The sequence below is a fragment of the Rattus norvegicus genome, chromosome 9, assembly GCF_036323735.1.
Source record: "Rattus norvegicus strain BN/NHsdMcwi chromosome 9, GRCr8, whole genome shotgun sequence".
NCBI lineage: Eukaryota > Metazoa > Chordata > Mammalia > Rodentia > Muridae > Rattus > Rattus norvegicus.
In genome coordinates, this window is record NC_086027.1 from 49,112,023 (window position 1) to 49,128,002 (window position 15,980).

General features: G+C 45.9%; 1 protein-coding gene across 11 annotated transcripts in view; it reads left to right on the forward strand.

Annotated features, from left to right (window-relative positions):
- Npas2 (neuronal PAS domain protein 2) overlaps positions 1-15,980 on the forward strand; it is a 178,812-nt gene that overhangs the window by 152,798 nt on the left and 10,034 nt on the right. For 10 of the 11 annotated variants that reach the window (XR_010054596.1, XR_010054597.1, XM_039083584.2 and 7 more), the window contains 3 exons: positions 6,751-6,948; positions 9,156-9,346; positions 9,983-10,075. Coding sequence is in view for 9 of the 11 variants with exons in the window: in XM_039083584.2 (XP_038939512.1) it covers positions 6,751-6,948; positions 9,156-9,346; positions 9,983-10,075 (482 nt within the window). In the remaining 2 variants the exon portion in view is untranslated. The remainder of the gene's footprint in view (positions 1-6,750; positions 6,949-9,155; positions 9,347-9,982; positions 10,076-15,980) is intronic. The other variant, XM_039083586.2, reaches the window with a different exon arrangement.

Genomic DNA, 15,980 nt, shown 5'->3' on the forward strand with positions numbered 1-15,980 from the left:
CTCTCACCAGCATTCTGCCCAGCTCTGCTGGGAGGTGCAGAGGACCTCAGTGCCACCTGCTGAGCCTGTCCTCCCTGCCTCTGTAACACTCTTACTAGATGGGACAATCTAAGGCACCCCCGTGCTGAAGTCCAGGCAGGCATCCCTTTTTATTCCTGTGAGCATTGCTCAGCAAACTCTACTAAAGTCCTTCTACCCCTCTCCCTGTTGCTGTGAGTCCCCTGCATGGACACAGGTAGAAGCTGTAGCAGTCACAGGAAATTAAAACCACAGCCTCCAAGCGTCACAAATTCACAAAATGCCACTTGTTACCACTCCTCCCAAAGTGCGATTTTTTTTTTCCTCACAGATCCGTAACCCAGTGGGTAGCCTCGAACTTGTCTCGTTTCGATTACTTTAATGGACTTTTTTATACTAACGGGAAGGGAGGGTGGTAAAGCAGAAAGTGCTAAAAAGCAAGGTAGGCGTCTGAACATCCTCCAGAGTGCCAAAGCTTTCTACTTCCTGCCTGCGCCACATCAGAGCGAGATTTTAAAATGACAGGCAATAACGCTATCGCTTTTGCTCCCAGTTGTAAAGAATATGCTATTTTCCCCCGTCAGGAGTACATTTTGTGAACCCCTAACACATAGATGTATGCTGAAGTACATACCCATCTGAGTTCTTCAACGGGCCATGGAAGCACAGCCCCCCAGTGTGTGCCTTCCCTGTGGAAATCAAGTGTTCAAGTGTCCCTCCTACCTTGTCCATACCAGGCCCTAGAGTTTGTGCCTCTCTGTGGCTAAGCAAGCCTTTCAGTTTGCACACCTCCCTGCGAAGCCAGGCTCTCAGTGCTCACATCCCTACTCGACAGAGAATCTCCAGAACACACAGCCCCGTGTGGGAGCCGAGCCCCCCAGTGACACCTCCTTTGCAGAACCCACGCCTTAGTGTGTGCTAGTGAGTTCTTTTAAAATTAGGTTAGGAGGAAGTTCTCTTGGGATATTTGATGCTTGCTCCCGGGGAAAGGCAAAAGGTAAACACAAGCCACGCTTTGCGGAGGCCCTCAGGTCAAGAGAAAGTGGTCTCCTCAGTGTGTGTCTTCTTTGTAGAAACCAAGCCCTCAGTGTACCTCTCCCCAGTGGATTCCAAGTCCTTGTTGTACAGCTGCTTTATAGATGCCACACCCTTGGGTGCACAGCTCCCCTGTGGATGCTAGCCCCCCTGGTGCACACCTCCCTTGCAGATGCCAAGCCTCTTCTGTCTTTATTCCTCTGCACTTATCTCCTCTGTGGAATTTTCCAGAAAGAACACAGAGAGCACAGACAATCAAACCAGAGAACATCTCCTCCCCACAGCCTGGCTTCTTGTTTTCCACAAGACTTAAATACATCCTAAAACTCCTACCAAAATGTGATCCTCGTTTTTGGGGGAAAAAAAACGGATTCAACTGTAAAAATAAGCAAATGAAAATTTCTCTAGACTCCCCCAGCGCTCCTCCAGCCCCCCGCCAGCCAACCCTTCCCCACCAGTACCACCAGAGAGGAAAGACAAGAGATAACGAATGGCAATTAGCCGTTGCTGAAGCCTGGAGATGACACCATATCGTACAGGATGTCTTTGTAGTGTCTCCGTATTAATGACTTCTATACGTCCTATAACGACAATGATTTGTAAGGTTGGCAGGTAGAGTGAAAAAGTATGCATATAAAGAGTGGGGTCTATTTCTTCTAACATACTTTTCTTGTTTCGAGGAACCATCTTGTTTTCTTTTTTGCGTGTTCCCTATAACCTTTTGAGGTTGGCTTTTGAGAAGTCCAAGAAATCCTTTGCTATTAGTACAACAGAGGTATAGACTTGTATGCCCAGATGCAAACCAGGACCCCACCCCCACCACCCCACTCAGCCAGCGTTGTTTACCGCAGTTCAGGGGCTTACTTCATTGGTTCAGAACTGAAGCGTGTGCTAGTGAGTTCTTTTAAAAGTAGGTTAGGAGGAAGTTCTCTGGGATATTTGATGTTTGCTCCCAGGTGAAAGTGAAAGATGCACATCATCCAAGCTGGGCTGAGGCCCTCCAGTCAAGAGAAAGTGGCCTCATGCTTTTTTGAGCGTGTGCGCCCTCTGCTGGTTATTCAAAGGAATGCCTCTAAGGACACCTGCAACACTGGCAAATAGCATGTTCCTTGATTGGCTCTTTGAGACGTCCATCATTCTAGCCAAACAGCCAGCCTGCTAACTGTCCAAATACCGATACCTCACTTGCTGAAGCCCTGGGAGAACCAGAAGATAGAGAGAAAAGGTTTTTTATTCCTTGAAGGACACACGCAAATGGGACAGCATAACATACCAAACCCTTAGCTCCGTGACAGGGACAGAGACAGTTTGAACAAGAAGTTTCATTCTCACATTTGTTTCTGTGCTTTTCCATTGGCTCCTTTAGCAGATCACTTTAAGGACAGTCAAAGAGGAAGAGCTCTTTCACCCGCTTTAAGAATAATGTAACAATGTAGCGCTCATTCCAGGTTTGCTGGATCTCACCTACTTAGTATGCACTGACTTCCTGAGGTAGGCGCTGTCCATTTCTCTGTGCTGGAGAGTTTTATATTAACTTGACACAAACCAAAGTCATCTGAAAGGAGAGAACCTCGTTTGAGAAAATGCCTCTATAATATCAGGCTGTAGGCAAGCCTTCTTTAATTAAGATTGATGGGGGAGGTCTAGCCCCTTATCCTTGGGGCTACTCCTAGGCTGGTAGCCCTGGGTTCTATAAGAATGAAGGCTGGGTCCCCAGCTCCGAAAAAAAGAACTAAAAAAAAAAAAAAAAAAAGAATGAAGGCTGGGCAAGCCATGAGATGAGGAGCAAGCCAATAAGCAGCATCCCTCCATGACTACTGCATCAACTCCAGCCTCCGACTTCCTATTCTGTTTGAGTTTCTGTCCTGACGCACTTCAGTGATGAACAGTGATGTAGATGTAAACATCAAATAAAAACCCTCACCCCGGTATTGGGGATTTAGCTCAGTGGTAGAGCGCTTGCCTAGCAAGCGCAAGGCCCTGGGTCCGGTCCTCAGCTCCAGGGGAAAAAAAAAAAGAAAAAGAAAAAAAAAAAAAAACCCTCACCCCAGCTTGCTTTTGGTCGAGGTGTTTCATCACAGCAATACTAACCCCAACTAAGGTAGAAACCGGTAGGAGGATAGTGGGGTATTGCCGTGACAGAGCTGACCATGTGTTTTTTGGAAGGATCGTGGGAGGACTTTGGAATTTGGGGTTAGAAAAGCCATTCAAAGCTTGATCTGATGTTCTGCGGGAGCTCCCGAGATAAGAATGTTGAGAGACATGTGGAGGGTGGAGGCCTGACTTGTGAGGTTTCAGGGAGAAGCAAGGACTGTACGGAGCCTTTTGTGTGGAGAGTCTGTGGTGTTTGGTCAGCTGGAGCTAAAGAATTAGCGGCAGTTAGGAAGAGAGCAACAGCATCAGTGAGGTGAAATCCTCTGGGAAGTGTTTCCTGAGAGACACATGCATACACAAGCTTGTTCCAGAAGTGGCCAAGGTTGTACCTCACACTGGCAACTGAATTTGGTAATTTAAGAGTCACCCAGTTGGGACTGGTTTTAAAGACATGAAGAGGTCATGATGAGCAGCTGAGGCTTGACACTGTGAGAGGCCAGGAGAGGCCATCAGTGAAGGTGCAGCCTCTGTAACAGTTTATGGCTTGGGTTAAAGGGACCATGCAGGCTTGCTTTGGGCCATGGTGCGTTATCATAACAATAGTAACCCTAACTGGCATAGTCAATATCATATGAATGAGAGAGCCAAATCATTGGGAAAGTTACCAATTTTGACCAAGATTATTCTCAATGTGTGGGACTGCATTTGGAATTCAGCGTGTCTTCTTTGAGGCAGATGATAAGGCCTGTCACAGTGAACCTTGCATTAATCTGACCAAGCAAGCGATATCCTGCCCAATGGAATGCAGCCATCAGGCTTGAGCGTGAGGCTTTTGCTGAAGCTACGAGATGCTGTTTAACCCCCGTACTACTCCGAAAGCTTACGCGAAGAGACAGCTGAATCTGAGGTGATACGTACCCAGAAATTCTTCTTTCTAGGCTTATTCCTACACCTCTGCAATCTGAGCATTTGGGAGGCAGAGGTAGGCAGGTCTCTGTGAGTTCAAGGCTAGCCTGGCCGGCATAACCATTTCTAGGCCAGCTAGGGCTACATAGTAAGACTCTGACTCAAATAAAAGGCATCGGGGTACAGGAGAGATGACTTGCTTCTCTTCCACAGGACCCAAGCTCAGTTCCCAGCACCCATGTCAGGCAGCTCAAAACCACCTATAACCCCAACTTCAGGGGATCCGACAACTCCCGCCCTCGATGGGCACCTGCAAAGACACAGAGACACAAACGCATAATTAAAATAATAAAATAGTTTTAATAAAGACCAAAAAAATTCCTTTAGCCTCTAAAGCAGTGTTCTCAACCCCCCTAATGCTATGTATGACCCTTTAATAACAATTCCTCATGTTGTGATGACCCCCAGCCATAAAATTAGTTCATCACTACCTCATAACAGTAATTTTGTTGCTGATATAAATCTTAATGTAAATATCTGTGCTTTCCAATGGTCGTAGGTGACCGCAGTGGAGGGGTTACTGCCCACAGGTTGAGAACCACTGCTCTAAACTACTCAAGAGCTTTCATTTCATACCTGCTGGTTTCTGGGTCAGGATGAGATATGAAAGGTCTTTGTGACAAATGGGCTATCCAATCTAAACCCCACAACACAGCCCCCTGCTGGCCTTGGAACCACCAGCCAGCGGCTCAGCTTTATCTATGACTGGAACATGGGGCGAGCTCATCTCTGGGTGATCCTCCCAGTAAGTGCAGGGTGCAAGTTCACCCCCATCCTTTCCACATCTCCTGTGGCACTCAGGGAAAATGAGCCTGCCCTTCTCAGGTGGGCACATGGCTGTGCTGCCCTGGTTCAGAAACCTTAGCTAAATCTACCACCTGCTACAAAGGCAGAGCCTCCCTCCCTAAAGACTGCACAGCTCAGAATGGGCCACGGACAGCAGGCGCCAGGACAGAGGTTAGCAGCGCATATTTTCAATGCCCAAGAGTTTTGGCTAAAAGAAATATTTGCATGTGTTTGGTTATTACTTAGATTATTAAAGTTTGTCCCTTCAACATTTAGACTCAATTTGTAAACCGTAATTTTTTTTTTACTTGCAACTCTAATCGGGTCTTAAAACAGCACTGCTTTCACTCGGGGTGTCCTCTATTTAAACTACAGCCAATGAGTTTATAAACTGAACAAACCGTGAACAGTTCACATTAACTCCCAAAGCCAATACCAGGGTAACATTTCAGACACCCTGTGTACTCAATACAGAAAACTTAAAAGTAAAAAAACAAAGCAAAACCAAAAGCATGTCTAAGCACTTAGACAACTGTTTGAAATGAGATTTAGCAGCCCTTCAGCATCCAATGAGAATGATTCCAGAATCCCCACAGATACTAAAATATACAGAACTTAAGACCTTTTTATAATACAACATGGCATTGCACAAAACACACCCGAACCCCCTGTGTTCTTTAAACCAATCATGTCCAATCCACAGCCCACACTGTGAATCCTCAAGGTCAATACAGCGTTGTGTTGGGGTGGATTGAACTTGACTGCATGGTTTTTTACCTCTATAGATGACAACATCCCGTCCCCCTGTCACACAAAATAACAGGCCACCATTATTAGACACCTTTACATGGCCTAAGACAATTCATTTTTGTCCAGTGTGACCCAGGTAAGCGAAAAGGTTGGGCACCTCTGCTTTTAATCATCCCTAGATGGTCTGTAAACCTCCGACAGTGTACGTGCTGTGTAAGTACTTATTATAACACATATGTTTAGGAAATATTGACAGAAGGCAATCTACGGTTGGCTCGGCACAGAAGGAATTCTCTCCCAAGCCATTTTGATCTGAGGCTGGATGAGTCTAGAGATGGGGGGAAAAAAACCCAGACATGAGGATCAACCTCGTGTGGTACAAACTGTTTGAACTAAACCAGAATCCTCTCAAGTGCATCGGCATCTTCTTAAACTAATAAGGTGTCACAGCCTTCACTGTCTAAGGCAGCTTATGTAATGAATCGTGATTATAAAACAAGTGTGACTTGAAGGCATGTGGGTGACACATCATTCCACTCTTATTTTTCTACCTGGAAGGCTAAGTCCCTTCCTCACTGGAAGCAGGGCTGTCCCATCTCCTCTCAGCCCTGGGTTGAAAATGCCTAAGAGGCCTGTGGGAGCAAACCCTGGTCCCTGGGCAGAGATTCCAGCTTGGGCATAAGACCCAGTCCTTCTCTGAGTATAACACGAGCCACGCCATGCCACGCCACCCTTAGAATACTGGTCATTCTGTTCCTAAGACGCGTCTCCTCTCCCTTCTAAAATGACACAGATGAGTCAACTCCAACTTCCGGTTAATATCAGTCCGTGCAAAGAGAGCCTAGACGTAAGACTCTTTGGTCAGATTGAAGTCGCCTAGCTGTGACCCTCAGGAAGGCAGAGACAATGTCTCTCTGGCCCAGCCACTAGATCTAGTATGCTAGCCCATGCAGGCAGCAACATAGGCACCCTCGCGCCCTCGGATGCTGAGTCAGGGGAATTGTTTTTAGGCGTGTTTTAGGATTCTGGGAGTTTTCCCTCATCCCTGGGATGAAGACTACAATGGTCCTTACTTCACAGGCATTTCTCTTCTGCCCGTAGATGTTTCTACAGCAGCCAGCGGTGTCTCTGAGCTTCAGCGGTGCCCAGAGACCGGCAGCTCAGCAGCCACTGCAACAAAGGCCATCTGCACCGTCTCAGCCCCCGCTTGTGGTCAACACTCCACTGCCGGGGCAGATCACATCCACCCAAGTCACAAACCAGCACCTGCTCAGAGAATCGAATGTGATGTCCGCCCAGGTATCATACCCCCTCCCACTGCCTGTCCACTTCCTACCCCCCTCGATAGGGCAGACACGCTCTCACAGCTAACATGTACTTGGCTCTGGCAAATTCTGGAAACGTAAATGCCCTTCTCCAGGCTAGAGAAAGAGTCCAGTGGTGGGTCTCTTTGTTTAACTATTATTGTAAAGCCATTCTGAAGGTTCAAGTTGTAGTCTCCTGCATTTTGTACTGGGAGAAGCGGTCCCACGCGCCTACGGTCCCACCACGCGCCTGTGGCCTTTCACTGTGACCATGTGAATGAACCCTGTCCATTGTCCCTTGCCCCGGGACAACCTGCACAAATCTTCTCTAGCAGCCATTGCCACTCAGTACAAACCACCAGGGACAGTTTGACCAGGTTACTAATGGTAAACGAAACTTGAATGGAGCAGAGTAAAGTCCTAAGCCCCTGCTTCTGGGAGATGGCAGCACAGCGGGCGGGCAGATGGCTGCCTCTCCAGCAGCCTTTGCAGTCACACAGCTCCTAGGGCTCTGGTATCTGTTCCCTGGGAGCATCAGTGAAAGAGGGGTGTGCTTATCAGTACAGAATCCAGGAACTGGGCCACCTAGTGGACAGATAAGTAAAGGCAGCCTCCAGATCCACAGGGGACAGTGTGAACCACTCTTGGAGCCCCAAACTGGAGGAGATCCCAGTCCTTTATGTGAAATGGTACGGCATTTACACAAGACGTGCGTGCTCCTATATAACTCATTCACTTACTCATTTAGTGATGCTGGGGAACAGACTCTGGACTTCTCACTTGCCGTGGGAGCACTGTACCATGGTGCTACACTCCAGACCCTTAATATTTTAATTCATTTTAGATTTTTGTTTGTTTAATTTTATGCAGATGAGTGTTTTACCTGCATGTATATCTGTGTGCTATGTGCCTAGTGCCCACAGAAGCCATGAAAGGGTATCATATCCCCTGGACATGGATTTACAAGGGTTGCGAGTGCTGGGAATTGGACACAGATTTCCTGGTGGTTGTGAGCCACCTTGTGAGTTCTGGGAACTGAACCTGAGGACCTCTGGAAGAGCAGCCAGTGCTCTTAAATACTGAGCCATCTCTCTAGCCCCCTAGAAGACTTGTAATGCCCAATACTGCAGATAAATAGTTATCTAGGCACACTGAGAATAGTCATGTATGATCAATATCCATGTGATATTTTCCAAATACTCTTATTGGTTATTGAAATGACAAATCCATGTAGAGGGAAGCTTTATTCATCTTTATACAAATTAAGAGTTTTGCCTAAAAACACAGCCTTTTAATTTGACAGGGTCATTAAAACAAAACAAATATTTGATGTCTGGGAATAGCCTAGGGGGTTCTGGAAAAGCAAATGCTGAGGCAGAGTTTATACAGATACCAAAAGCCTTGAGGTGTCATAGGAATGGCCAGTGTCAAAGACAGAAACAGAGAATCAGGGCCAGGCCGCCGCCTCGTTCACTCATTATTTGAGTCAGCAGATATTTGCTGAAGGCTCACTGCATAGCCAGCACTGAGAGAACTGTGAATGAGAAAGGAAACCCTCAGCTCCAATGGGGAGAACAGAGAAAAATGTGTGCACATCAGAGAGTGTCAGAGGGTGGCGTGGGAATGGCACGCAGATGAGTTGAAGGTTTAAGATGAGAAGAGGTCTCCCAGAGAGCAATGTATCTCAGCAAAACCCACCATGGGTGTTGAAAGTCAGCTGGGTCAGCATCAAGTGGAAAAGCATGGCACAAAGATTGATCGGCATGTGCAAAGGTCCTGAGGCAGACAGGCCCAGCAAGGAGCAGAAACAGCAAAGAACTCTTTGCTTCTGAAGTAAAAGTTGTGAGGAAAAGAAATAATCCCAGTTCAATGAATGGTTCAGTTCTGCTGAGAGCCTAGCACTGCCCATGAAATTTTAAGAATCTTCAAGGTGCTTACAATCCGATGGGGAAGTTATTCAAAATAGAAACAGTTCACTGCACAGTTGGTGGGTCCTAACTTAGAGGAGAGGCAAGAATCAGCAGATGGGAATTCTATGAGGTTTCCTAGACAGTATGAATTGACTGTCTTCTTTCTCTGTCTCTCTCTGCCTCTGTCTCTCTCTATGTCTCTCTGTCTCTTTCTCTGTCTCTCTCTGTCTCTCTCTGTCTCTCTCTTTGTCTCTGTCTCTCTCCCCCCCCCTCTCTCTCTCTGATGTTCCAGGGTCCAAAACCAATAAGAAGCTCCCAGTTGCTGCCTGCCAGCAGCCGTTCACTGAGCAGCCTGCCGTCCCAGTTCAGCAGCACAGCGTCCGTGCTCCCACCAGGCCTGAGCCTCACCACTGTCGCTCCCACCCCTCAGGACACCAGCCAGTGCCAGCCCAGCCCTGACTTCGGCCATGATCGGCAGCTCAGGTATAAAGCCGGGCTGTTGAGAGGGTCAGAAAGAGGTCATTTGCCCTTTCCTTTCATCTCTCCTCTCTGCACAGCAAACTTCCAAGGCTCCCCAGTCGATCTCAGCTCCGGAGGCAGCAGGGAAAACCTTGGGATCCTAAAGTTCACGGATGTGACCCATCATGTGGCTCACTTGCCTTTGAGGGGCACTGTTCTAGTTTCATTTATGTTTCCGTAATAAAAGCAGGAAATTTGGTGAGGAAGGAGCTTTATTCAGCATACAATTTCAGGTTACAGTTCATTAAGTCAAGGCAGGAACTTCAAATATCGAGTCACATTATATTTCCAGTCAAGAACAAAGAGAAGTGCAGACATCCAAGCTCACTCTCCTTGCCTGTGCTCTGTTTGATTACGCCACTCTTACACATTTCAAGAGCCCAGCCTAGAGAATGGTGCTGCCCGCAGTGGGCTGGCCCTTCCTGCAGTGATTAAGACAGTCTCCCCCCAAGATATGCCCACAGGCCAACACAGTACAGACAGTCCCTCATTGAGACCATCTTCCGGGCGATTCTAGATTGCGTCAAGATGACAGTGAAAACTGACCATCTCAAATGCCTACTATAATGTCTTTCCCCCCCCCCCTTTCTCTGCCCAAAGGCTGTTGCTGAGCCAACCCATCCAGCCTATGATGCCTGGGTCTTGTGATGCCAGGCAGCCCTCAGAAGTCAGCAGGACTGGACGGCAAGTCAAGTAGGTGGGAGTGGGATGGACACCTGAATAGAATAGTTTGATCCTGGTCTTTTCCTTTTCTTAAAGTCATGCTCCAGGAGCTGATGGCCCTGACAGTAGTACTCCAACCTGTCAGGTTCACCGTGGATGTTCTACAGAAAATAGGACCAAGCCTCCAGAGGCGCTTCCCCAAGCATTCCTTTCACTGGCCACCATGTAAATAGATCAAACCTGGCTTCTACTCTTCTGCTCTCCAAACAGCAGCTGAAGGAGATTATGACCTCAGGTTGCAGTCATCTTTGAGCTTTTTGAAAAATACACATCTCAAAGCCTTCATCTGAGCTAACTTCTGAGTAGACAAACCCCTTCGACTGCCTTGGGGGCTCTCTCCCTTTAACAGGCACTTAAGATGCACTGAGCTTCCCTGCCTCCCGCCTCTGGCACTGAAACCCAAGCACAGGAGAAACAACAAATAAGACCTCCCTCCCCTCTCTGAGCTACTGCCTCCTCCCACATTTCTGGCCCAGGGCATTTTCTGTTGTTATAAGTGAACTTCACAGGCAGGGTAATCTAAGAAGGTTTTATCCACCCCCTGGTTCTGAATAATGGGAAGGCCAGGCAGATGGTGCTGTCTGGCATCTGGTGAGGTCCTTCGTGCTGCCTCAGGACTTGGGGGCAGAGAGAGCCAGTGTTCTGACTGAGTTCTCCTATTCTTATAAAGTCATTAATGTTCTCATGAAGGCACCACCCTAATGACCTCATCCAGTCCCAATTCCTTCCAAAGCCCCACCTAAAACTACCATAAACAAGAAGCTTGTGTGTGAGGTTTCCATTCAACATGTGGGCTTTGGGGAACACACTCCAGCCAGAGTATCCCCCAGTCTCTCTCCCTCCTATCCATACTGAGGGGCAGATTTGCTCAGCTGTTTAGCTAGTATCGCACCAGGGTTACTGGGGACATGGGACAAATGATTTAAATGCTGCTAGAAAGGAGGCTTTACAAAAAGGGGTGGGGAGGGGGGGGTCTGGGTTTCTATTTCCCTCCTCTTTCAAGACAGGCTTCTCTTGCCTTGGCCTTAGCATGCTGGGGTATGGAGTGTATTCTACTGCACCCAGCCTTTAGAAGGGAGGCTATCACATGCCTTTATTTGTGTAAACACTGTTTGAATCTGAGTCCAGAGTTTTTCCGGACAGCACTAGCCAATGAAGCATGCTATTCAAAGCCTCCCAGGATTGTCCCTGGGAATTCGTTCTCTGCTTTCTGAAGCAGCCCGTAATAGCGTAACTGAGCAGTTTCCAAAGCTTGTGGGTGTCCTTACGATGATTTCCTTTTCTCCTAATAAAAATGCTATAGCTTCCCTTCTTCCCTTCAATCAGTGGAGAGTCAGGGCTTTAAGATCAATCAGGTCCAGAAGGCCATACATTACCTACGGCAGAGCCAGGGGCCTGATGGCTCCAGAGCATAAACTCCCTTGGCTCCGAATCTTCAACAACTTGTTGGCCCTGTCTGGGGTCTCCCTTCAGCCTATAGAAAACTTTCTCTGTCGTCTCTGCCCTCTTAATACTTGGCCTCCCTCCCTTCGCCCGTGTGTGGGAGCAGGCATGGGCATGAATCCTGTAGAAAGCAGTCTTTAAAATTCCTTGCTTCTGTTCTCAATTAGGCAGGCGGGTTTGGATTTTGGTTTTGAGTTTTGCTTGTTCTTCCTAAATGCTCCAAGTAAATAGAAAGAAAGATGCTCATTACCTCAGTTTCCAGAGATGGTTGACCCTGCCATGAATGAGGTAAAACCCACAATGTTTTCTTCACCAGCAGCTGTGACTGCCATTTTTGGTCAAACCAATCATTGCTAGCCTACTGTCTCTTCCAGACATGATCTAACAGTTCTGTTCTCCAGGGGATATCAAGATCTGCCTCTCATATATACACAGAGGTCTCTGTAGGGGAAGTCTAGAAACCCCAAAGACTGTTACAGATGACCTCATATTGGGAAATGTCATTGCTGAAAGTCTAACCCAGAAGGGAATTCCCTGTAGTGTCATTGAACATCATCCTGTTCTTCCAGACCTTCCCATAAAGACCGTCTGTCTTAGTTAATTAAGGTCATACTGCTATGAACAGACACCACGACCAAGGCAACTCGTATAAGAACAACATTTAATTGGGGCTGGCTTACAGGTTCAGAGGTTCAGTCCATTATCACCAAGGCAGGAACATGGCAGCATCCAGGCAGGCATGGTGCAGGAGGAGCTGAGAGTTCTACATTTTCATCTGAAGGCTGCTAGCAGAATACTGACTTCCAGGAAGCCAGGATGAGGTTTTTTAAAGCCCAAACCCACAGTAACACACCTACTCCATCAAGGCCACACCTATTCCAACAGGGCCACACCTTCTATCGGAGCCACCTCCAGGGCCGATCATACACAAGCCATCACACCATGGTCACCAACATCTTGTTATGTTATTACTGCTATTATAATAAAATATACATAATGTAACATTTGTCATTGATACATAATAGAAGCATCTGCCATTGTAACCATTTAAGTATCCAGTGCATCTGAGGTGCTATGCAGCCATTAATTTCCAGAGCTCTTCATCTCCCTAGACTGAAAGCATACCCTAGCTGCAGCCCCAACCCCCAACTCCTGAAAGTCACCATCCTTCTCTCTGCCTTTCTGGGATTTTGACTATCTGTGTGCCTTGTTTGCCCCTTGGTGGCTTCTGGTTTCCCTCCTAGCCTGTGTCAATGCTAGGTGGTATTATGTTCCACTCTACGGGTGTCTTGATTTTTTTTTTAGTTGACATATAAATTAATGGAACATATCGGGAAATTTCCTTACATATGTGTGCACTTCTTCCTCCTCCCACTTCCCTGGCCTGTCCTCCATCCACACCCTCTTGCTGGTTCATGTCCACTCCCCCAAGTAGTTTCAGCCTAGAAGCGTTTTGGGATCCTGCAATCCCATTTATCTCTTTTGGAGTTATTTCCTGGGGTCCTACAGTCCCTTTCAGACAGTATTGCTTATGCCTGTGTCATTAGGTGTTTCCCTCCAGTATCCAGGGTTCCGTTGCTGCTGCTTATGATCTTTGATCAGTTTTGAATTGATTTGACTCCAGGTAAAGGATATGGATCTAGTTCCTTCCTCTACTTGTGAAAAAGTCTAGTTTTGCCAGGACTGTGTTTTAAAGATGCTACCCTTTGTCCGGTGCATAGTTTGTGACACATTTGTTGAAGATTTAGTTGGCTTGATTGTGTGTTTATATCTGTCTCCTACATTTCCATTGCTCCACACGTTTCTGTGCCAGTAAAATGCTGCTTTTTGTTACTATGGCACTATAAGTGTAATTTGATGTCAGGTTTTGTGGTGCCTCCATGATGGCTCTTCCAATAGGGACTACTTTGGCTATGTGGGGTCTTTTGTGTTTCATATTAATTTTGGGTATTGTTTCTATTTCCAAGGACAATACTGGAATTTTTATGGCAATTGTGTTGAATCTGTAGATCAGTTCTAATAATATGACCAATATAACAATGTTAACTTTCTCATGAGTGTGGGAGGGTTTCTTCTTTTATTCTAGTACCTTGCTCAATTTCTTTCTTCAGTGTCTTAAATTTTCCAATGTAGATGTCGCTCAGCTTCTTGATTAGCTCTATCACTAGTAATTTTTAATGATTTAAAATTATTTTATGTAAGCATTTTAAAGTTATGAATGGGATTCTCTGATTTCTTTGTTGACAAATGCATTCTTGCTATGTAGAAAATTTGCTCAATTTTGTTTGTTGATTTTGTCTCCTACTTTGCCCAACGTATTTCTTAGATCTGAGACTTTTCTGGTAAATCTTTATATGATGGCATCATCTGCACATAATTACACTTCAGTGTTCCTATTTATATCCCTTTAACTTCTTTCTTATTTCCCCAGCAGGACTTCAAATACTTGGTTGAATAAGAGTGCTGAGAGTGTTAACCCTTGTCTCATTCCTGATGTGGGGGGGAAATCCTTTCCATTCTTCCTATACAGCATTATGTTGACTGTAGGCTTGCCATGTAGATCCTTTATTAAATTACGCTATAAGCTTTTAATTCCTAACTTCTTCATGAAGAACTATTCCGTCATGAAGTAATGTTGAACTTCCTCAAAGGCCTTTTTGTCTCTATTAAAAAGATCATGTAATTTTTGTCCTCTAGTGTACTTGTGTATTGTATTACATTTATTGATTTTCCTAAGTTGAACCACTCTTGGTCATGGTATATGATCTTCTTAATGTGTTTCCAAGCCAGTTCACAGGGATTTTATTGAGAATATATGGTTTGTATTTATCAGAACAATTAACCCACAGTTCTTTGTCTATCTGTGCCTCTCTCCCTCTCCCTCCCCTCCCCACCCCCCATGTGTGTGTGTGTGTGTGTGTGTGTGTGTGTGTGTGTGTGTGTGAGAGAGAGAGAGAGAGAGAGAGGGGGGGGGGGAAGGAGGGAGAGACAGACAGACAGAGACAGAGACTGAGAGACAGAGAGATCTGGTTTTAGCATCAGGTAGTATGGCTTCCTAGACTGAACTCAGAATGGTGTTCCTTCCTTTCGTATTGATATGGAACAGTCTGAGGCGTATAACTGTCTGCTCTTCTCTAAAGACTGGTAGAAGTCAGCAGTGAATACTCTTGGTCCTGGGATTGTCTTCATTAGGATGCTGTTAGTTACTGCTTCAGTTTTGTTGACGGCCATGGATTTATCTATGTTGTTTATATTCCCTTGATTTAATTTTGGTGGGCCGTAGTCTATCCATTTCTTCTAGATTTTTCTAGGATTGTAAGCATGAGCCTCTGGATTTAATTGAAATCCATTTCAACACCCCTTTCATCTCTAACTTGATTGATTTGTGTTTCTCTCTCTCTCTCTCTCTCTCTCTCTCTTTCTCTCTCTTCAATCTTGTTCATCATTTTAAAGAGCCCACTTTATGTTGGTTCTTTCGGTCTCCATTGCATGAGGTTCTGTCCTAATCTTGACTACCTCCTGCTTCAGATTTTGGCTTGCTCTTGTTTTTCTAAGACATTGAGATGCATCATTAGGATATTTACTTGAAATCACTGGATTTTTAATGTCATCGCTCATGGCCATAAACTTCCTTCTTAGAATGACTTTACCTGTACCCCAAAGATTAGTTAGTTGTGCTTTTATTTTCATTTGACTCTAGAATGTTTCCCCTCTCCTTTCTTCAGCAACCCAACCACCAATCATTTGTGAGTACTTCATTCAGTCTCCAAGTATTTGTCATTCCCAGAGCTTCTGTTGCTATCGGTTGCTAGCTTTTCTCTTATGGTCTTTTAAATACTGGAAATCATTCTAATTATTTGGCATTTGTCAGGACTTGCTTGAGGGCCTCTAATGTGTTCTGTTTTAAAGGTTCCATAAGCTTCAGAGAGATAACGTGAATACCATGAATGTTGGATAACGTATTTTATCTACAACATGGTGGTGTGGGCTTTGTGGACTTGCTCATTTGTTTTGGGCTGGGTCTCATTATGTAGCCCTGAATGGCCCAGAACTCTTAAGATCTGTGCCTCCTAAGTTCTGTGGTTAGAAGCTTATGCCACCACAACCAGCCCATGGTGTGTGTGTGTGTGGTGTCAGTGATGATGCATCCCACCTGTCCACAGTGCCTGCAGAGGCCAGAAGAGGGCATCGGATCCCCTGAATTCCTTGATCTGGAGTAGCAGGCATTTGCATTTGCAAGGTACTCGTGGGTGCTGGGAACCTAACTAGGGGCCTCTGGAATAGCAGCCAATGCTGTCAGCTTCTGATCTATCTCTCCAGCCTGTGTGGTTTAATTGGTTTTTAGTCTAAATGACCTATCTGAAGACAGAACTGAAGTTATTGAAGTCACCCACTATTCCCGCATGAGGACACAGCCAACCTTTAATGCCCA